Source organism: Mesocricetus auratus, unplaced genomic scaffold, assembly GCF_017639785.1.
Source record: "Mesocricetus auratus isolate SY011 unplaced genomic scaffold, BCM_Maur_2.0 Super-Scaffold_15014, whole genome shotgun sequence".
Taxonomy (NCBI): Eukaryota; Metazoa; Chordata; class Mammalia; order Rodentia; family Cricetidae; genus Mesocricetus; species Mesocricetus auratus.
The window spans coordinates 44,680,955-44,705,269 of NW_024429186.1; the positions used below are offsets into that span (position 1 = coordinate 44,680,955).

Here is a 24,315-nt window from a genome sequence, read left to right on the forward strand (position 1 = left end):
TATGTTTCAAAATGGTGTCAACTAGTCAAAAGCTTGCTAAAGATGGAAGCACAATTTCCATGGGTATGGAACTGAGGGGGCAAGAAAGTCTAAAGGGAGGAAGAGTAAAGCAACACAGTGTAGCTTCTTTTGTAGTCAAACCAAAGAAACAGTCCCAAGTGAAGTATCCATTTTACATAGTTGAAATATTTTGTATTTTGTATAGCTTCATGGGTATTTGAATGGAATGCTTTTTGTTTCCTGAACCTTGGATTTTTGTTTCCAAAGAGCATTGTCTTCTACTGATTTTAATTTCAACTGGATTGCGAGACACATGGGGAAAGTAAAGCATTTCAATGACTTCTTCTCCAACAGAAACATTCAGAGACTTCTAGCAGTGATGGACAGACCGTGCAATATTCATTCCCTTCCCTTAGGCAGTACTGCCTCTGAGGTGGTTGCTGAGGCATGCTCTGTGGATGCACAAATTTATGACTTGAGAAGAAAGCCATCAAGGGTTTATTAATTTTCTTTTTAAAAAATTTGGAGAATGGTGATTCAACAAAAGCTAGAACATCTATTCTGGTGATGGGATTAAGAGTGTAATAATAATAATAGTGCTTGAAAATGTGCAAAACACACTTTCATCATCTCTAACAAACATGAAGGTCTGTTCTGTTAGCTTCAGACATAATTCTTCAAAATGTAGGATTGAATTATGTCACAGGTTAGAACAAAGTCTGTGGCAAGGTACTATACATCTGGTTCCTATTGACCATGTAAGTTACTTACATGCTAAGTACACACACACACACACACACACACACACGATGCACGCACACACGCACGCTCACACACACAGCCACATACCTTGGCCTAAAACCTCCCAGAGAAGAGTGAAGAACTGAGAAAGAGAGGAAGAAGGACCTTGAAGCTACAGGAAGAAAATAATGCCTGGATTATTGCGACTACTCAAGCATTATTTGCATTTCAACTTAAAATTGTAGTAGAATTTGTGGTGTCATTGTTATGTTCAAACTAGGCTAATTGGCTTGCATAGTTCCTTACTGGTTCCTGGAAGGCTATGCATAGGATAGCACTTATACAGGAGCTGGGGCAGCAGTCACCATGGTCTATAGTTCTTTTTTTTTTTTTTTGAGTTATAAACAAGCTAGTGTCACATGTCAATCCTAGCCCCCTCTCCCTCTCCTCCTCCCCTGCCCTCCCCCGCTCTCCCCACCAGTCCCCCACCCAATCTCCATTCCAATCTCCAGGGAGGGTGAGGCCTTCCATAGTGGATCTCCAGTGTCTGTCATTTCATCCAGGTCAGGGCCCAGGCTAAGAGAGCATCCCTCATTGTGGGATGGGCACTCAAAGTCTATTTGTATGCCAAGAATAAATACTACTCAAGGTCCCATAGATTACCTGGGGCTCCTAACTGATACCCACATTCAGGGAGTCTGAGTCAGTCCCATGCTTTCCACACAGCCATCAATCTGGGGTCCAAGAGCACCCCTTGTTCAGGTCAACTGTTTCTAAGGGTTCTGTAGTTCTTATACTCTGCGGTTTACCCACTGGCTCCCTTGGCTGCTGTGGGGCAACTGTTCTAGAGACCTTTCCCTCTTTTACTATTTTTGGGCCAGACATGTGTGTTTATTCAGCAATGTCAGGAGGTCATAGTTTTAAGAGGCAGACATCAAAGTCAGAGGCAGTGAGGCCAGACACAGCTGTCAGTCTGACTTCACATTCATTGTCCCTTCCCTCATGCCCAAGGACATGTATGTAGCTCTACCACCTGATGCAAAGACATAGCTTTTCAGAGAGTTTTTCCAGCTTCTGGGACTGCTTATAAACAATCCCCTATGGCAAATCCAAAAGAGACTGACAACCATAACTTCCTTATGGGTCCTGTTTCTCTCACTGAAAACTGATTCAAAGCAATCTTATATATTTCTCAAACAAAGCAGTTTTGTTTGAAAAGCAGGATAAAGATATTTCAAGGTAAGGTAGAGAATAATGACTGATAGAAAAACTGTGAAACATAAAAAAGAAAAGAAAATACATCAAAGTAAATCACCCACAATCTTTCCTAATAAGCTGTCTGTCTACACACCCCTAAGGACTTATGATCATACTAATTACATGGTTTTAGATCTTGTTTTTTTAACCTTGACATTAAATGCTGAAAGCTTTTTCATGTCATTAAAATGTATTGGGAAATGTCACTTTCAGATTGCTCTCAGAGACACTGCAAAGAACATCCTCAACCCTAACTCTCTACTTCTCAGATCATTCCTGGAAGTGGAGTGAGTATTCCAGGCTCTGCAGACTCATTCATGATCAAAGAACTGTAAACCCATTCTCAGGTCAATCAGGACTTCCGAATCAGGCTCCTGTTTAAAGTTCATATCCAGGGTTAATCAAGAGTGAAAGCTGGGCTGGAGAGATGGTCTAGAGGTTAAGAGTACTGACTGCTCTTCTAGAGGTCCTGAGTTCAATTCCTAGTAACCACATGGTGGCTCACAACCATCTACAATTCAATATGGTGCCCTATGTAGGCAGAACACTGTATATGTAATAAATAAATCTTAAAAAAAACCTCCTCTTAATACATAAATAAATAAATAGTGAAAGCCGATGACACATTGTGCACACTCCCTGGCACAGCAGGTATGAGCAGTTTTCCCAGACCCTGACAACATCCAAAAGGTGGGCCTGCAGAAAGGAACAGGATGTCAAGGTGATTTTTAGTGGGAGAACCTGGGGCAGCCCTCTTTCATGCTTCAACAGGTAACCAGGCTTCACCCAGGCTGCCCAACTCGCCCTGTGTTGGAGTTCCCACCTCACAGGCCTGTATCTGGTTAGTAATGACCACAAAAGGTGAACAGTTTGAGTGACTATTAAATAGCCTGAAGAGGAGCAAAGGGAAAAGGAACCAGTTGTGAACAGGGAAGGAATGCAGTGCATGGGAACCCAGCCCACAGGCTGAAAGGGCCCACTTCTAAAAGAAAGTCTGCCTTTCTGTGCCCACAGCCTGTAAGCCTTCTGCTCCTCTGTGGAGCCTATGACAAGATGATATGGGCTTCTCCCATTTACTCCAGAGAATCTGACATACTTGTCTACCCACCGCAGAATCTTGCTGAGTCTTCCTAGAGCACACACTCTGCACACTGGTTAACTGCACACCAATATGGTCTTCACCACTACACTGCGTCACTGAGTCAAATGCCAGGCACCCAGAGCCTGCCATTTCTTACTGCGTCACAGTTAGGGATTTCCTACAGAGCCTCATCTCTCAACAGAGCACACAGACACAGGACAGACAGTCCCAAAGCCTGCAGGGTCTGTAGCTGCTTCTAGCTGCAAGCTATTGTGTTCCTCATGGACTCTGCAAAGAGGTGGAAGGAAAGAGGACAGGAAGCTTGTATTTCCAACCAGGATGGCTTCTGCCACTTTCTTTAGGCCTTTATCACTTTACAGCACAAATGTCAGTTAAGCATCACAGGTTAAAAATTCAATGGCTGGAAACCAAATAAGCACTTCTAAAGAAGCTAGGGCCCAGTGGCGGAGGGCAGTCCTGACTGGTGCAGTGTCAGGTTGAGGTTATTCTGCTGGCTCCCTTTCCCAAATCCTGACATCTAGTAGAGTGAGTACTCGAAGAGCCACTGCTCAGTCGATGTCAACGTCACAGTGAAGTAAACAAACAAACAGGAAGAGAATGGAACCTCACCATTCAATACTCCAGTTCAGCACAGAGCCTGTGGATAGACAAGGCACCAGCCACAGGCAGTAATTCATCCTACCTCCTGGTCCAGCTGGCCTGTTTGACAGCTATGTAGGAAACAGAGGGTTCCTTTTGTCTTTAATTCCGTGACCCCAGCATATGTTTCCCCTAGGTCCTATTTTGATAAAATCACCCCCTCTCTGCACTGCAAACACGGGCTGCCCTCAATATCCAAGAGCTGAAAGAACAGCAACCCTCATGTCCCTACACAGTACAGCTTTCATCACCACGTGTTCCTGCTGTAAGGAGACCATCCAAGGAGGGGGTTTGATCGAGTCAGAATAAACAAACCAAATAGAATGGATTAAAGCACTATTCAAATTTACCTCCCCTACCTGTCCTCAAAATGTACCCAGTACAAGATTAGCAAAACACAGAGATCATAATGGCCAAACCATGGCTAACATGAAGACGATTTCAGATTTAACTAAGGTAGATCAAACACACACGCATGCACGCACGCACGCACACAGAGAAAGACCGTAGTGAAAATCACCTTTCTCCTGAAGTCCATAAGGCATATGGGAATGCAACATGAAGACTTAAACCATGAAATCTGAGGTTTTAGAGGTAACACAGGCAAGATCGGGCACACCTGTGAAAGCCTGAGCTCTCGCTTAAGATCTGCAGTCTCTGCACCTAATGGTAACTACAGTCCTGATGACGTTGCAAACTCTGGGAAGGGATAAGAGCACTTTCTAGATACCCAACAATGGTTAAATGACACAAAGGACAGAAGTTAAAGACCTCTTTCTATGCTTGTTGTCACCATAACATAGTGAATGGCACGTTATTGCCACCTCTGAAGAACTACTCCCTACTGTTCCCAGGATTTAAAACTCATGTGAACAATAAGTAAATACAGCATGGCCAGATGCCGTCTATGGTCAGCTGGTTCATTGTTTTAAAAGCTCCAGTCTAAAGCCCAAAGATTGTTAACAGATGCAGTTTCTGGCTAGAGACTGGGAAAAACCTCATTTAAACAAAGGATATGTTGTGATTGGAGCTAAAAAGGGAATTACCTCTAAAGATAAGAACCACAAACATTTCCTATTTGAAAATACCCCCAACTCCACCAACAGGCCTCTTTTTGGACCTTTCATGAACATTTAAGAATTGGACAGTGGATTGCTGTGTATGTAAACCAGGATGGGGCAGCCAGTGCAGCAACTGTGAGAGCAGCAAGGCCACAACATCCATCTCTGACTCTCTGACAATCAATCAGGCACGGTTCCAATTCATTTCTTTCTAGCATCTTCACCCCAGGAATACTTCCACTGCTTGCATGTTGGCTTTGGAAATAAGTTTTCAACCAGAAACTCAGATAGATGCTTGCTAAATCACAGTTGATAAGCAGAGGAGCCACTGCTGGGATTCCAGTTCTGCTGGAGGACAGAAGGCAGCTGGCTGAGCAGTCCTTGGCCCTGCGCTCTCTTCTAGCCTTGCTTGAATCTATGACTTGTTTGCTTTTGCACAGAGAGCCCACTTTTCATAGCTCCCATAGCTGTTTCTGCCAGCTGCCATAGGCCCTTACCCTGTGTCTTCACTATGTGGGAGAAGGCCTATGCTGCCCTGGGTTCTCATCCTGAAAGATGGAGATCTGAAGGAGCCATACATGTAGCTTACCCTCAGTCTGAGAAATGGATGTGGTTTGGCTTAGTGGTGATAAGCCTGAACTGGAAAAGCCTACGTTTCAGGGGAAATAATGTGCTTTACAGTGAGAAATGAAGTCCATGGAGCCCATTCTAAGAGACATCACAAGAGATGAGGCAAACAGCATATGCTTTTGCTGCTTAGGTTTTTATGTCATTATATGTTTCTTGATTTATTGCAGCATCCAAAATCTCCAGGTTTAGGCCACAGGCATAACATAGTTTTAACAACGTGAGACATTCTAGTCAAGAAAACCTGTAGTCCAGAGGCTGCAAAGATGGCTCAGTTAGTAAAGTGCCTGACTCACAAGCCCAAGGTCCAGAATTTAGATCCTTAGTACCCACATAAAAGCAAAATATGGCAGCTTGTGCCCAGAATCCCAGTACTGGGGATCCCTGGCCTTGCTGGCCTACTAGGCTAACAGAATCAGCAAGCTCTGGGTTTAGAGACAGACCTTCTCTCAGAAAATGAGATGAAGAGTGACTGAGAACAAACTAGATGTTGACCCTGACACACACACACACACACACACACACACACACACACACACACACACACACATATACTCCACAAAAATCTGTAGTTGATCCATGCAACCATTCATTTTAAAGTAAGCCAGACCTATAAGCCTAGGGGAGTCTCCAAAGCTATGTCAGTGCTTCTGGACAGGAGACAGAAGTGAATGTGAAAACCTGTGCAAGGTATCCAGGCTTGAGCAAGAAGGGCCCATCCTCCATCCTGTACATAACAGGATTCCAGGATTCCACAGTCAGTGGCCACATTCATATCCAAGCTCCCATGAAAGGCCAAACACACACACACACACACACACTCCACAAAAATCTGTAGTTGATCCATGCAACCATTCATTTTAAAGTAAGCCAGACCTATAAGCCTAGGGGAGTCTCCAAAGCTATGTCAGTGCTTCTGGACAGGAGACAGAAGTGAATGTGAAAACCTGTGCAATGTATCCAGGCTTGAGCAAGAAGGGCCCATCTTCCATCCTGTACATAACAGGATTCCAGGATTCCACAGTTAGTGGCCACATTCATATCCAAGCTCCCATGAAAGGCCAAACACACACACACACACACACACACACACGCACGCACGCACGCACGCACGCACGCTGAAGCCTGTAGAGGGCTCCTATAAGGCTGGAAATTGAAAAATGAACAGAAGCTGTGAGCCTGAGGTCATTACTATATTTTAGTGATTGCCTTCTCTAGTGTAGGGGGCAGTAGTTTCCAAGATTAACTTTTAATTGTTGTCAAGGATGTAATAAAATATGAGAAAGAAGAAACCTTTTCCCCAGTAAGCTGCTCCCATTTGCATTTCCTCTCTCATCCTCTGGGACATATCTTCAAACCCTGACCTGCAATGTTTCATAATTTAGAGGGAAAAAATATGTACTAGGATTAATCAAATAGACCATACCCTCTGTGTACAGTGAGATGGCTTAAGCCTGATAATGGGGACTTTGATCTCTGGGTCGCACATGGTGGAAGGAGAGTACTGACTCCCTCAAGATGTTCTCATACTGCCACATGTGTGCCATGGCATGCACCCAAACACAATAAACAAATTATTAACAACAAGTAAGTAATTGAAGAAAAAAGATGGCCACATAATTCATCAGAGCAGGCATGAACACATCTTATTTTCATTTTAAAATTTCTTTGAATGATATATGCTGCTTTGAGCTATGAAAGTCCTTTCAACACAAGACAATTTTCTGGTTGGTAAGACACTACCAACATGAAGGAGCAGAAGGAGGTACACTGATTGACAAGGACACTGAGCTACTGAAGGATGATGACTTTAGGATTATAATCTGGGTTGATCTGATGATGGCTTCAGGATGATCCTGAGATGTTAGAGCTCAACAGATCTTTCAACAAAGGCCACCAAAGAGAAATATGACACACCATTTACCTGTTTCAACTGCATAGGTGGAAAACTTGCTGAGTCCCTCGGTCAAGAGTGCCCAGTGCCATGGATAGCTAGAAAGGTTTTTTGGTAGTTTCATTGACCCCAGTGTCATTCGCCCCATCTTCTGAGATGGCATAGTACTGGCTTTTATTTGCAAATGGCTGCCCAGAATGAAGGTACAGTCATTTCCTAACAGTGAGCCTTAAAGGGATGTGGAACTCTTGGAATGGGGGCCAGTGTGATGGATCAGTGGGTAAAACACTTACCAATGCCCTCACTTTAATCCCTAGGACCCACTGTAGGTCATGCACTGTGACACACACACACACACACACACACACACACACACACACACACACACACTAAAATAATGATCATAAATCACTAACATCTGTCCCTAAAAGTAAGAGTGGAGAGGTATAGAGTACATTCTTTTAGCCTCGTTTCTCATTCTTTCCTCTGGAATGTGAAATGGCTGAAGAGCAAGTTGAACTATGGGGGCAATGAAGCCACACTATAGCGGCAAAAAAATGTAATGTTTTACTATGACACTCACTCTAGTCTACCTGGATACAAACTGCTACAAAGGAGCAGCGGAGATGCTTCTATCGCATGCAATCCTTTGTTATTTTAGGTCTCAGTTATACACAATTATGAATTACAGTAACAGGTGCAGGAGCCCAGTGACCCACTCATAAAAATAACATCCGAGGAGTAGCATTTTACTGTAAGTAGCCACAAGGCCACACTCAACATGACATGTTCAAACTGGTTTCCACCTCACAAAGACCTTTCTGAGTCCTGCTGAGAGCAGAGGAAATGAAGTGATATTCTTGTAGTTAATTGTGATCACAATAAGTATCTTACCTTTTTCTTGCTACAGTATATCTGCCACTTTTTCTCTGCTGGAAGTGCAAACATGGCTTCTCTGTGTTTGTCTGTGAGGTCAAGTTCATCCTGAGAAGGAAAGAAAATACTTAGTATTGCAGACACTGATGTTGTTCCAATAGAGAGCACTGCCACTATCAACAAGGAGAAAAGCAACTCACCAACACATACTTAAAAAAAAGATGGGAGCTACTTCACAATGTGTTTTACAACTACTAATGCAGCATCTCCTGGCATAGGGCCAGACAGCAGCACAGCAAGGTGGACAAAGCATAGCACGACAGGTTTCAGTGAAGCGGCTAGGTCAGACCTTTACTGTTGCTGGTGCTATATATGATCCATTTAGCTGTACTGAGCCATAGAAATTCAGGGTTAATCACATTAAAGATGGGAGTTTGTGGCTAACAACCTTCCAGACAAAACATCAATGATCAAAAATGGACTCTTGGGCTGAGCACTGGATGACTTAGACAGGACAGGAATGAAAATGTACCAGACACTCAATACCAACATTAACACCAACTACAGACAGAGTTCTGACTAAATGCCAAGGTTTTTTTCTCTAAGTACTCCATAGCCATTATCCAAAAGTGGATTTGTGGATGACCTGCTGTAATTTAGATTCTGAATGTCCCCCATAGGTCTCTGTATTAGAGATCTGTTCCCCAGGGTGACACTACTGGAAGCTAATGAAACCCTTTGAAGGTACAGACAAGAAGGAAGATGACCACAAGTCATTGGGGCATACCCCCAATGGGGATTGAGGGATCCTGTCCATTTCCTCTCTCTGTCTCCTGGCCATAATGTGAATGGTTTTGTTTTGCTGTTTGTTCCCTTTATAATAACACAGTCTTGATCCAGGCCCACAACACTGATGCCAAGGATCGTGAAATAGAAACTCCCAAACTGTGGAGTAGCATAAACCTTTTCTTTTTACAGGTTCATTATCTTAGATGCTTTTGTTATAGTGACAAAAACTGACTAAGGCAGAAACAGAATTCAAGGGCTGGGTTTGTGTAATAGATTTGGGACCATAGCCAGCTAAGGAGAAATACTGAGCTACACATCACGGTAGCTATATACATCACGATATGGAAAGTAAAGCATGGCCACTTTGCAGAAGGCCTCAAATGCCAGCCTAAGGAGCTTATTTATTATTATTACTATTATTATTATTATTTTTGCTTGCATGCATGTCTGTGCACCACATGCATGCCTGGTGTCCATGGAGTCAGAGAGGGTGTCAGCTCCCCTGGAGCTAGAGTTATAGACCGTTGTGAGTTGACACATGGGAGCTGGGAATTGAACCCAGACCCTCTGGAAGAGTAGCCAGTGGTTTTAACCACTGAGACATCATTCCAGACCTGGGAATTTTTTGTCTATTTTTTTAATAACATAAGTCAATGAAGTTTTTTGTGTATGTGCCTGATACCATCACCATAAATTTCAACTAATATTTCCTAAGGATTTTATGTGCAGGCAGGCATTTCCTATTTAGTTATCACAATGAACCTAAAGAGAGCCACTCATTATTACATCTCCTTATGATAACAGTCTCCATTGTAAGAGAGCCCGGGAACTTGGGGTGAAGATTAGGCAAGGCACTTCCTCTAGCCTACACACCTGCTGAACAAAGCAGCTAGATTTTAAGCCCAGAGATGTGTGACTCTAGAGTTCAGACTCTTAGCTTCTTAGACCAGTGCTTAGAAAGATTAAGCCTGGAGTGGTGGGAAGCTTGGGAAGTCAATGTTCAGACATTCATAACTAATGAATAACAGCAAGGAGATAATAAACATGGAGTGCTTAGAGGAAACATCTTGGCACTTAGTAACTCCATCTGTAGTTAATGTGATTATTGGTATTGAGTGCCTGGTTCATTTTCATTCCCACAGGGAATGTTATCTAGTTGAGAACAGTAAATGGCTGTGTGTGGGTAAAAGATAAAAGCTATGAATTAATAAGGTTCAATGAGGTTCTGATCTCTGAAGACAAGTTGCCCTCCTGAATGGCTTGTATGTGTATCTGCTCTCAGTCACACTTGGGGACATAGAGGAGCAGGCCATTGGCTTTCTATCTTCCATCTTACACTCCTACGACTACTTAGTCATCAAGTTCCATTATCTTCCTTGCAATGATTTTCCCTTTGTTTCATTCACAATGGAACCACCCAGACTTACTTATGTCCTATTAACCACTCCCAAGGCTTCTGGCACAGCCCCTCACTCTTCCTTGACACTCCAGTCATATCTACTCAGCACACCTAGACTTCTCTTCAATCATTTTTCCTTCAATGTTGAGTGAGCATCAGAATCACCGGGGGCTTCTGACCTCACTGACCACCAGTGTGCAGGTCATGGGGGAGGTCTGGTGTCTGCATTTCATTAAGTTTCCAGGATATTGCTTATGCTCTGATCTAGAAACCACACCTTGAAAATAAGCACTGTGCTGTTTCAGGCTCCCAATCCAGAACCTCCATTACTTCCATGATGCCTGAAAAATTAATTATTCATTTCTCAGCTAGCCTCTTGAAGTCTTCCATTTCTCCCACCAGGGTCCTTTCTAATTAATTCTTTGCTATTCCTATTAACACCAGTCCCTCCAGAGCCTAGCACAGGCTAGTTTCCCCCTTCTAATCCCATCAGGTCACTACTTCCTCTCCAGATCAGGCAGACCATTCTTCTTGCAAGGACTGGTAACAGCTATATATGCAGTAATGCCTGGCATAGGATGGCAACTGCACAGCTGTTGTTTCTCTCACTCAAACACAAATCAGTTGCCAGTTTAAGAATGCAGTAAACAGTTAAGTCACTAAACCATGTGTACACACACACACACACACACACACACACACACACAAAATCATACTCTAATCACAAGAAGCTAGTTGTTAATAAAGTCAACAATGAACAACCAGAGAAGGAATGAAGAACTTGTACAGAAAATTCCATTATGAGAGAGTATGTTTAAAATACTAAAATTCTGGCATGTAACGTGTTATATGGGAAGTAATTCTCTTCCTTCCTTTTTAAATTTCCTGTAAGTCACACCTGCTCTGAAAAACAGGGGAAACAAGGGTGACATAAATCACTTCTAACAATCAGCTCAGTTAATCAAACTGCTCAATAGTATCTATCTTAGTTTGGGAAGATGCTTTTGATTTGGGGAACAGCATTCTTTTGTTTTCTCTTTTTTATATTAATTTTTTTTTACATTCCAATCCCAGTTTCCCCATCCTCCTCTCCTCCTGCCCCCCCACTCCCATCTGGGAGCAGCATTCTTAATAACACACATTTACTACACTACAACATAGTTTTTCCTGAGTATATGTGTAAAGAAATGTGTGAATCCTTAAACCATGAAATCCACAGAAGTAGTATGCAGTTTTGCTGAGGTACATATATTACCTATTTTAAACTGTGGGAACACAGACAAGTGGGGGCAGACAGTCTGATGCCAAAAGAAAATATCCAGAGGGGGGCAAAAATTGCGTAGTGTTCCACATCAAATTTTGATCTACAATAAGGACATGGAAAAGGATAAATGCATTCTGACAGTAAGAGACAACAACTGTTTAACACTTTCCATGTGTCTATTAGTAACATTCTATGTGGATTAATTTTTTTAGCTCATACAGCATTCAAATAAGTGAGTATTATTGCTAACCCATTTTTCTAGTAAACTGGGTCACAGAATGACTAAGCACCTTGCCACAGGCACAGAGCTAGCAAACATTGGAGGTGGGACTAAGTGCAAACGGACTGCAGAGTCTGTGTTCTCTCAGGGTACCACTGCCTATCCCACAAACAAGTGGGTGACTCATGGCACAGAAATAAGCATGAAGAGGTACCCATCGAGTAGCTGTTAGAAGCAGGAGACAGGTTCTATTGGCAGCTGTCCCTGAATTGTAGGTCTGGCTTTTATCAATTATGCATCTTGGGTAAAGATGGGGCCTCTGACCTTCACTGCCTTTATCTGAAGATACGATGATAATGCACTCCTCTAGTCACCTTAGAAATTCATGGAAGCAAAGATTTTTTTGTACTCAGGCACTGAGCTTACAGCCAGTGAGGGCATCATCTGCTCATGAGGACAGAAGGGAAATCAGACACTAACTGAAGGATGATCACATGCTAAGGTCGTTGTGGAAAAGTTGTTACAATGAAGGCTTCTCCAGTTAAGTGGCATGGTCAACAGGAACTAAATAGTAGAAAGCACTGCAGACAGGAAATAGCAGCTGTGAAAGCCACTCTCAACTTGGTCTCTATCCTCAGAATCACCAAAGGTGGAGAGTGGTGGATTCTCAGTCAAGCAGACAGAGATTAAAGCAGATAATTTAAATTCTGGAGTGCTGAGACACAACATACAGGATATAATGAGACCCTGGCCAATCCATTTGTCTCTCTCTATTTCATCCCACTTTAGTGATGTGGCAAGAATGCATGATTCTAAGGGACTATCAACACCTTATGAGGTCCATCAACACCATCCTACCTAGTCTAGGACCAGAGCCAGGCAACATAAGGAATGTAAAGATGAATAAGACCCTGGCTTCAAGGCACTTATAACCTCTCTACCAAGACAGATAGGCTTTCCAGTTCTAGTTCTTTGAAGGAGAAAGTACAGTTTCTAAGCAGGTCAGGTGCTTCCTGACCGGCCCCTGTTACTTCACTGGCCCCCATCACCATCAGCACCTTCTAGAACTTCAGATTACACTTCCCCAGCTTCTGAAACTCTGCATACGGTGTGTTCTCTTTCAAGTGGGCTCCTCCTACTGCATCTAAGAATCACCCTAATTATCCAAATTTTCCCAAAGCATTAGCTAACCACGTCAAATAGTTGGTCTGACTGCCCTGGATGGCCAGTTCCTCTGTGCCCTGAAACATTTCTCACATGACTATGGTGGGGTTATTGGCATGTCTCATTCCCATTTTGGACTGGTTCCTAGAGGTTGGTAGTTCAGTTTGTCCTATTCATCTTTGTACTAACTGCCAGTACCTGAAGCAATATGACCCAGGAGGCATGTGGGAGTAGGAGGTGGGAGGAAAGGAAGGGCAGTGGGAAAGCTGGAAGGGAAAGAGAGTGTAAACAACTGACTACAGATTAAAAGCCAGGCTTTGGAGATGGGCAAAGCACCTGCCACACAAGTATAAGGAACTGGTCCGAATTTCCAGAACTCCTATAATGCAGGGCACAGGGGCCAGCATCTGTGATTCCTGTGCTCCTACAGGGAGATGGGAGGCAGAGGCAGCAGAATCCTCAGATGCTCACAGGCCAGCCAGTCTGGTGTGTGGGCAGGGAAAAAAGAAAAGATCTGTCTCAAACACGGTGAGAGAACCCGAGGTTGTCCCTTGACCACCACACATGCACTGTGGTTGGTACAGGTGAGTCTGCACTTACACACAGACATGAACACACATCACACACATCATATACACACACACACACACACACACACACCATATTATTCTTATTGCCTATTTATTTCTAGATGTAGGATCTTACTGTGTTTTTCAGGCTAACCTGGAAGGAACTCAATAGGTTGCCCAGACTGGCCTCAAATTTGTAGCAATTCTCCTGTCTCCTTTTCCTAAGTATTGTGATTACAACATGAGCTGCTGTACTTGGCTGATAAAAATCTTAAGAATACTGTTTTTGAATTAGCAAAAATGCAAAATAAGGCATTCCAGGTGCCCCATGCAACCATCAACACTTTGTGCCATGTCCTTTCGATGTCAGCAATCCTAGTTTTACAGGTCATGGGCTTTATTTTGCATTTTCTTAATGACAACTAATGATGATCCTAACTTCACACACTGATTGCCTGTCCTAATGTATTCATGTTTTGCCCATTTTTACTGGGTTGCCCATCTTAATGCTATGATTTATAAAGCAGCTGGGTTGCTTTTGCCTCCTCTCTTTTCTGGGCTTTACTCTCTAGACACACTACTAGAGAAAGGGATAAATAAAACTTCAATGATGGGGAAAAAGAAAAGCATAATTGGAGGGGGCAAGCAATTGTAATACAAACTAATTAAAATTCATCCTGTCAATTTGTTTTACTTAAGCTCTCAAATTACCTCAAAGTAATATTACAGGAGATTTTCCATTTTAATAATTATTCCAAATGCAGAAAGAGGCAACCATGGATTGGGATCACTATATTTTACATTTCAAATAGTACCATGGATTGGGATCACTATATTTTACATTTCAAATAGTACCTGTTTACATAAGGTTTTTTGTTGGTGGTGGTGGTAGTGGGTTTTTTGTTGGTGGTGGTGGTAGTGTGTTTTTTGTTGTTTTGTTTGGTTTGGTTTGGTTTGATTAGGAACTTTTGTTAGGAAAACCCGTTTTCCTAGGTAATTTCTAATCACACATCTATTAAAACTCATCAAACTGTTATATAACATGAAAATTGTACTTGAATAAAACTTCACAAACACAAAAATCCAGTGTGCTGTTGGCAGGACAGAAGAACAAATGGAGTTCTAGGCAGCAGAGACAAGAACACTTGACATAGTAAGGAGAAGCACTTCCGGCTGCCGCCTTCAGTGCACCCTAAAAGGAGAAGAGGACTGGAAAGCAGAGTGTGCAGACGGAAGGAAGCCTGCGGGTACTTCAGAGTAAGCACCAAGGCCACCATCTCACACACAGCTTTTGTCAACACCACGATCACTTCCATGAAACACCTTCACCTTTCTTTGAAAATTTTCATAAACTCTGTTAGTATACTTGACATTTAGGTCAGTCCTTCCCTAAGCCCCTTAGTAATTAATGTGATAACTTAATGGTTAAATTAGGGGATGCATTAACAAGAAGTCCTTTGGAACCTTCTTGTTTGTCACATTGGAGTTGTTGGTGACTTTTGACTATGGATCCTCCTGTCTCCAACTCTGGAGTGCTGAGATTATAGGTGGATTCCATCCCACAGGAATTAGTGGGTGCTGAAGAATGAACCCAGGGCTCTGTGCGTGTTAGCCAAGCCCTCCACCATCCAAGTGCCATCCTCAGCCCTAGGTTTTGGATTTTGTTCACAGCAGTGGCACCATGAGGAGCCCTGGTTCTGGGATACTTGGTTTTCCTCTAAAACTAATTAAGTGCCGGTAGCCAGAGAGCCAGGAAGACCTAGGTTGCTTATGCATTCAACTCGTCTTAGCCTGGATGGCTTCCTCCTTGCCCTGGCCCCATAAGTTTTCTTTTTCATCTTATTCTTTTGGGATAGATCTTTGAAAGGGAAGTAAAAGACAGGGATTTTGTGAGTAACAAGAGAGTGCTCTGTCCAACCTCCTAGAAATCTGCTTTCCTAGACACTAAAAGCCACAGGCAAAATAAAAGCTCCCCTCCTAGAAGATAGCAGCCATCCTTTCACCTTCTTATAGAGTATGTATTTTTCTAATGTCTTAAATAAAGATGTTTTAAATGAAGAAAAAAGCTCAGCTGTGGGAACCACAGTCCTAGGCTTAGCCCTAACAAAACATGTCATTAAGCCTCCACTCTGAAAGGTGTGTACTGGTCCTACACTTACACTTTAGCGTAGGCAAGTAGCTCAACAGAGAAACCCACATAAATCAGAAAACAATTGGCACGACACATCAATAAAAGGAAATGCATTGATTTGCTAGATAAAGCAAGGGAAGGAATTTTGAAAGAATACACAATAAAGGTCTTGAATGAGTAGAAAGATTAGTACTCTGGGACAACTCTGTTTTCAGAGACTTTAAGACTGAAGTGTAAGATTACGTATGAACCTCCTAAGTGGTATTGGACAGCACAGCCTGCTGGTTCCATGGAGCTCAGACCCACACAATGTTCCTGGCCTCATTCAGTAGTCTGTTTCTAATGAGGTCAGCTCGCCCACACATGCACATGAATGGACATTTACACACAGGTTATGAATGCATTTGTACAGTCCAGGGGTAGGGGATGGAGAGTAGGAAAAATGGGGAAGGAGAAGCTACACTAGGCCCTTGGGGTATCCTGCTCATCCATTCACCATTTTGTGTGTTTATTGTGTATGGGGGTTTGTTTTGCTTTCTAATGGCCCTTGACAAGCTAACTTTCCATCTGATTCGGTGTAGAGAGTTCACTGAATTCCCAAGCCTATTACTCAACCAAGCCTTACTTTCCTCCTACAAAATTGCCTGTGTTGAATAGGCCCAACTCCTAGAGTCTAGCCCCACCCAGGCTTCCTACATTCTGGGTGGGTTGTAGCCATCTCTGAATTACCTCAACAATATAACAGCATAAGCACCATCTTCTCAGGGTGGAACCCCCTTCTCCTGCTATGCAACTCCACAATACCTGGAAGCAAAACCCCTAGAGAGGCCAGGAACCGGAACACATGTCAGAAGACAACATGACAAGTACCTAGCAAGTGGAAAAGGCCAGACAAGGAATGTGGATACTGACATTCAATTTTACTGACAGCAAAATTAAAAAAAAAAAATCACTTATATGAAAGTATGGAGTAACATACTATTGAGTTGCAATACCTTGTTAAACTTATGAATATCCAGCCCCACCAAGACATGTAACCAACACACCCAAGAGTCATAAGTTGCTAACACCTCTTAAACTTCATCACAAATGACCCCGAGAACACATTTATTCTTAGGGTGGTAATTAGAAATATGATGGTTAGATAAGATTTTGGACAGTTTAGAGGCATATTCCTGTTTCTATCCAGTCAGGAAAGAGCAGAAATGGTCACCAACAAAAGCTATCTACCCAGCAAGGGATGGGCATGTACAGGGCATGTACAAACAGATCCTGAAGGCTTCCAGCAGGCTGCACTTCCACCAGCACTCTGTCATTACACGGAATACCACAGGATGACTCACCTACTAGGTAATGTTGTGTCTGATGTTTTCTTGTGATACACACAAACAAGAAGAGAGAAATCCCACAAGCAAAGGCTAACAAATGCTTACATTCCTACTACTAATGCTTTAATGTCTGTATTTCCTTTCTCTCCCTTATTAGCAGACAATACAAATTATATCTTGTTTGCTAGACAAACTCTACAGTTAAACCTATGGAGTTCTTCGACTGCTGCTATGTGACTAGAAATTCATTAGGGTAACCTGAACTTTTAATTAATCTGAATCAGCAGCAGCAGCAGCAGCTTGCTGGTCCTCCAAAGCAAACAATTGTTCTAAGTAGCTAAATCACTTTCCCAAATACCCACGTTCAGAACTATAATCTAGTGCAACTTCAGTTGACCACGTTTAATACAGAGCATTTCTAAACAGTGTTCTCTTAACTGAATGAAGAGACAGAGCCAGCTGCAAAGTGACAGACTGCTAAGGCACCCCAGAGCCTTGTGAGAGACTGAAGTCAAAGCTCCTGGTCCCTCCTTCTCATGCCTAAGCCCCTCCCACACACTCAAGAGACTTGTTTGGCAGCTCATCTGACACATTTCAGCATTAATTGGGTCAAAAGACAATCTAGGAGAGTCTCTTCCCACAGCACAGTTACATACTTACTTCACCACGTAATATACACTGGAGAAGCTTAGTCCTCTGGGGTGTGGGGGTGGTGTTCATGTGGATATGTGCGCATGTGCCTACAGACATTAGCCTCATCGAACCTGGAGTGCACTGATTCAGGGAGACTGGCCAGGCAGACACCTCTTGCAGTCCATCAGTCTTCCCAAATTCCTCATCCCCTATCCCACTGCTGGGGTTACAGGTGCACACTGCTATCTGACTTCCATGCTGGCAGGGGAAATCTGAACTCAGGTCCTCATGCTATCTCCATAAGCCTTGCTAGAGAGATTTTAAGAATAAAATGATTTCTTAAACCTCCTCACCTTTGCTCTTTTAATCCGCTCCCCTTCCTGAAGCCCTCCTGATGTTCCCAGAGTAACATTCAGATGAGAAAGATGAGTAGAAAAACATGACTGCAGGTGTGTGTGTGTGTGTGTGTGTGTGTGTGTGTGTGTGTGTGTGTAGGGGGGTGGGAGGATGGGAGTGTACAGAGATGCACAGCATCAGCCCAAGGGTATCATCACCACTTCAAGGGTTAGTCATAGAACAAACCCAGCTCCTGGGGTACTCAGCAGTCATTGATCACACACACACCCATACACACACATACACACACACACACACACACACACACACTCCAATACTTACTACACATCTCACATGCTGAACTTTAGCGAATAGTATCTACTCACACAAGCATCCAGACAGCAAGCATGCACTGAACGCCCTCTCTGGACTGGACACTAGTTCCAGGCCCAAGAGATCCAGTTAGAAATGGCAGATGCAAGGGACGCCACATCATTGTGCTCTCTGAAAGTGCATGGCTGCATCTGCAGCTCAGGTCTGACATGAAGAGCTAGCCACTGAAGAATAAACTCAAGTTAACTGGAAAGGACAGGAAAGAACTCTCTGGCTCCTTCTAAGTTTGGTAGATGCCCATCTTTCTAGAAAACAACCTCTATGTTTATTTTGTTGGCTTTCAGTCACTAAGTTGAACTTTGTTCTTGAATTTTGCAATGTGCAAAAGTAAGATGCTGGCAGCTGTAGGGTGTTTTCAATAAATCCACTTAAAACTGGATAAGAGAAAAATATGCAGCTTCTAAAAGGTTTTTTTTTTTCAACAAAGAAAATTCCAACTCTCATCCATGAGCCAGAAAAAGCATAACTGAAGACTGAGCTGGCCACTAAGCTCCCAATGCATGAATCAAGAAACAGTTTTGCCAGCAGAGGACTTCTGAACAGGGAGGTTATTAGGGAGGGTTCTGAGTGAAGTGGTGAGCATAGTCAAGATAATCTAGAACCAAAATGTGCATCCTCATGTGTGTGTTGAGAACAAGTGATGGTACTAAAATGATTCTTACAGAGCCAAAATAAATTCTCAAGAAGTTACATGTTCAAACTAACAGATCTTTCCAATCATAACTTGAGCACATTTAAAAACATAAGGTGGGGGAGTAATTACAATTTTTTATTTTCATGTGTGAAACTGTCAAATGACAAACTTAAAAAATAAAATTAAGTACAAGAAAAAAATTACACTTGAGCTGGGTGGTGGTGGCACATGCCTTTAATCCCAGTACTCCGGAGGCTGAGGCAGGCGGATATCTGTGAATTTGAGACCAGCCTGGTCTACAAAAGCTAGTTCCAGGACAGCCTCCAAAGCCACAGAGAAACCCTGTCTCGAAAAACCTAAATAAATAAATAAATAAAAATAAATTACACTTGAAACCTTACTCAAAGCCTACAACTTACAGAGATCAAATTAGCTCCCTGGTCTTTTATTCCCCTAAAACTGGCTGAGTGGGGTTATGTACAGGGTGGCAAATCAGTACAGCATCTTGACTGTGTAATTTGCAATTGGGAGACAAAGGACTAAATTAAGTGGTCAGATTTTCAGTTATAGGCTATGGTAAGCAGTTATACACCATTCACAGTCTCTTTAGGTTTTATATTAATAGAACTGATCAGAACCAAAGGAATTTAAAGCCATTTTCTCAACAGTATCATTAATTCATAGCTTTACTGTTTTTTGTTTTGTTTTGTTTTGTTTTTTCACTCTCCTGTGACCTGAGGCTCACCACAAACTCCCTATATAGCCAAAGACGACCTACCTCTATAACCTGCCTCCATATCCACAGGTCTGGGACAGGTACCATCATTCCAGCCACTGTTTCAACTTAAAAGAAACTGTTCCTGTTTCTTTCCATGTGCTCATGTCCTCTCATTCCATCTCTTTAATCTAACATTAGGAAGCATTCATAGATGAATAGCAACTGAACTGACAGCACCATATCAAACACGAAGTCATTTTAAAGTGACTGGGAATGATCTTGGTAAGATAAAACAAATACAGGATTGGAAGGAACAGTCTTTCCTTAAGTTGTATGTAGAGAATCAGAGGGCCAGAAGGAAACGTACCACGCCATTTTGACCATCCAACTATTTTAAGCAGAGTCCAAGTTAGTACAAAGAAATGCATAACGTCTACTGGGATAAAAATCTGCTGCCAGATTTTAGAAGCAATACAATGTTCTGTTCAAAAACACAACAGATACAGGCACGTAAAACTACACCGATTAACACTGGTGTGTATTACAAACCGTCAGCTGTTCTCAGGGCTAGATAATTTGTTTATCAAGCTCTGAATTTGAGACTGCTTCTGTCTCCTTTAAATCAACTGCACATTGGCAGCAGCTCGCACTAGCTGCACAGGAGTTTTAGCAGTGCACACACAGTCCATTATCTAGACTACCACTTCCCTTTGTGATGTAGTGCGTATTGTCACACTGGTATTAAGCAGTTTTTTCAAAGAACGTATGGAATTAATTTATTTAAAAATGCAAAGTGTAATTGGAAGATCTCCTCAATATTTTTCCTTCACTGTAAACTAATAGTGTCCTTTAGCTAAGAGAATTCCCTTTTGTCCTTTATGAGTTTATCAGGTGAAAACAAACCTCATAGAACTAGAACAATCTTAATACCAGTTCCTTCGTTTGATTCTGGCTCTTGGCTTTCAGACAACTGAATACTCTGAAGCTATTCTAGAATGAATAAAATATGATTTCCTTTGCTTAGTTACCAGTAATGTTTTATACTCTAATTTAAAAAACAATAGGTCAAAAGAAGGACTCCTTACAACCAGAATGTTTTTTCTTCTATCAGTTTAAAATTACATGTTTCTGCTACCCAATTTTTTTTCAATTTCCAATGGAGACAGGAACTGAATAATTCCCATAAGAAACATTCTTTTCTTAGCCATGATTTTAATACAAAGGCACATTTTAAAAAAATAAAGAGCTAAAACATGATGAAACTTCTCATTGATTCTGACGATAACAGAAAAAATTTATTATTAAAGAGGGCTTATAATAGTCCCAGTAATAAGAGAAATGATTTCGACAGCCTGAAAAAAGGAGGTAACAATTTTCATGGCTAACAGAACAAAATTTGCAGTCTGAGAAGTTTCTAACAATAAAAAATTAAAATTAACAGACACACACACACACACACACACACACACACACACACACACCAGTTTAAATAGAATGACCTATACAGGAATATACTGCTAAAGCCCAGTTCCAGATGTATGACCCTACTCATTAAATTGTTGGGAGGTTTCATAACACCACCCCAAATGAAACATCCCATTGTCATTGTTCTTGGTTGTTCACGAAAACATGATAGAAAGAGCCTATTTCTGAAGACACCATAGGGTTGGGTTACAGGACATAGAGAAATTAATCTGATGCTGACTCAGAAGTTTCCTTACGAATAGCTAACTTTCACAGTGCCAGAAAATGCTATATGGACTGCTGAGGGAGAAAAGTCATCAATAGTCTTACCTAGTTATGGTCTCTGTGAGCTATAATAATAACCAGTCCAGTAAAATATGCTTATTGGTACAATAGTGGCATGAATGTTACAAGAGTAACCAAATGCTTTGTGATTAGATGTAAGGCCTACTACACAGATCTGAACTCATGCCTGGTACCATAAAACTAGCCAAGAACCATTGGCTGGGAGGCCATAAGACCCTATGAGAGAACCTACTATTATTTTACTAAACTGACATGCATCAAACTATCCTCTAAACATTTATAGGTATAGCAATGGTATAGCTTTCAATTCTCATTAGAAAATCCTGTTTTTTCATTGGACAGCAATTAATACAGAGACTCACCGAATGAGTAACTGTAGAATTTTCAGTTCTAAGTGGGACAACTATATTACATTTCTTACCCACATGGCTCAGGGAGGACTGGCATACATATTGTAAGAACAAGACATTGAAAGGTATCTTCATTAGGTTTCTGTTACTGTGATAAGAATCATGGCCAAAATCAAGTTGTGGAGGAAGGAACTTATTTCATCTTACACTTCCTGTAACAGCCCATCACTGAGTAAAGTCCAAGCAGGAACTCAAAGCAGGAACCTGAAAACAGGAACTGGAACAGAAGCCACAGAGGAGTGCTGCTTACTGGCTTGCCCAGTGTGCATTCTCATAAACTGCAGGACCACCTTGCCTAGGAGTATTACTGCCCCCGGGGCTGAAACCTTGGGTATCATTCAATCCTTAATTAATTAAGAAAATGCCTCACAGTCTTGCCTACAGGCAAGTTTTATGAAGGCATTTTCTTAACTAAGATTCCCTCTTCCCAGGTATGTCTAGGTTTGAGCCAAGTTGATAACAACCAGTACAGGATGACTGCACAACTATATTTTGAAATGACAGAGTTGCAGCACTCATGAACTCACAGTAACTGTGGTTGCCTGCACAAGAGCAAACCAGTCATAATGCCAGTATGGATGGGGCAGGAACTAACAAAGCCCCATTTCTAGATGTGGATCTTGGACAACTGAAGGCTAGGAAAAGTAGAGTTAGTGTTCTTCAGGGAAGTAGGTTGACCACCATGCTCCAATGCATCCAGACACATAAGCCAAATGATTAGATTCACTGGGTTATGAAAAGACAATGTGGAGTTCAGAGAAGGATGGGGAGCAGGAGGAGGCATCCAGGAGAAATTGGAAGGAGGATGGACATGACCAAACTGCATTGCACATATGTATGAAATTCTCTAAGAATGCATTAAAGATTTGAAGGGCATTTTCTGAAATCGGGTGCAAAAGCACAGTAGTAGAGAAAGAAGACGAGATTGAGTTATGAATATGCCAAAGAACAGTGAGGTGTTGGCAAGAGCTAAGGATTTTGTTCCAGGAGAACCTCCCATGAAAACTGGGTGAATAAAGTCTCTTCTCTCAAAAAAGGATGCTTGAGCCTGAGTAGCCCCTCTTTTAGCACTGGGTCACATGTGACAGTTTAGAGGCCTGCCTTCACTGCTTGACCAGCAGCTCTAGAGCCTCATCGGGGATGGTAGTGTGTCCCCTTGGGATCTAGCACAGACAGGCACTTACCACACACTCACACCACAATAATCAATCTGTTGGTGAGTAACACACTGTCTGTTTTCCCTCAAAGAAATCTATTGAAAATATTGTAATACAAGTTACTTGAGCAAGACAATTTACATGGCTGTTGTGTCTAGTGCTTCCCAAATAAATTAGATGAGATCATCTGAGTCATTTAAGCGCTTCTAGAATGAACACAGGTGCATCTAATTTTAAGGCACCCATGCTAAGTCACAGATCATCCATGGTCTTTATTTTGATCTAGGCAAGGAGTAAAGAGTAAAAAAGGGGAATGGAGGGGGAGAGATGGAGAAGGAGCAGAGAGAGAGAGAGAGAGAGAGAGCACACAGGGGTAGAGAATATGGGAGGTATGCTCAAATGACATAATACACAGTGAGGAGCAATTGATTGGATATATCAATGAATGATTTGGTCGTAATAATCAATAGCAATTAGAAATGATCAGGAAACCTTATTTTAGACAATGCATACAAACACTGTAGAATAGGACATACTGAAAAGCATGTTGAATAAGGGATGAATAAAAACAAGTGTTGGCAAAGATGTAAAGAAATTGGGATATACTTTGCCATCTATCTATATCTATTCATCTATTCCTATATATCAGGCAAAATGGCCCAGCAGGGTAAAGGCTCTTGTTACACATGTCTGATGACCTGAGTTCAATTCCTAGAAATCACACAAAGATGGCAACTGGCTTTACAAAGTTGTCTTGTGAATGCCATATGTGTGGCATATGTGCCCACATGTGCCTGCTCCCCCACAAATAGATAGATAGATAGATAGATAGATAGATAGGTAGATAGATAGATAGATAGATAGATAGATAATTTAGAGAGGAATTGGAAACTTCATAGGTTGCTGGTGGAAATGAGAACCAGGGCAGCCACTTTAGAACAGTATGACAGCCCTCAAAGTTAAACACAGCATTCTCTTAGGCCCTAGCACTTCCACTAATATGTCTGTAGCCATGAAAGCAGCAAACAGTTACATGTAAAAACTTCTACATGCATGTTTATAGCAGCATTCTTCATTAATATCCTTAACTGGCAAAATATAAAAATAAAATTCTAAAATACCCATCAATGTTGGAAAATTCCTAAAATGTGATATATCTCTATGATGCAATGTTATTTGGCAATAATTAGAAATGAAGAATTA

The 24,315-nt window shown here is 41.9% G+C and overlaps 1 protein-coding gene across 3 annotated transcripts in view; it reads right to left on the reverse strand.

Moving 5' to 3' along the window:
• Daam1 (dishevelled associated activator of morphogenesis 1) overlaps positions 1–24,315 on the reverse strand; it is a 161,925-nt gene that overhangs the window by 69,280 nt on the left and 68,330 nt on the right. For all 3 annotated transcript variants that reach the window (XM_040742959.1, XM_040742960.1, XM_040742958.1), the window contains exon 3: positions 8,216–8,305. In XM_040742959.1, the coding sequence (XP_040598893.1) occupies positions 8,216–8,305 (90 nt within the window). The remainder of the gene's footprint in view (positions 1–8,215; positions 8,306–24,315) is intronic.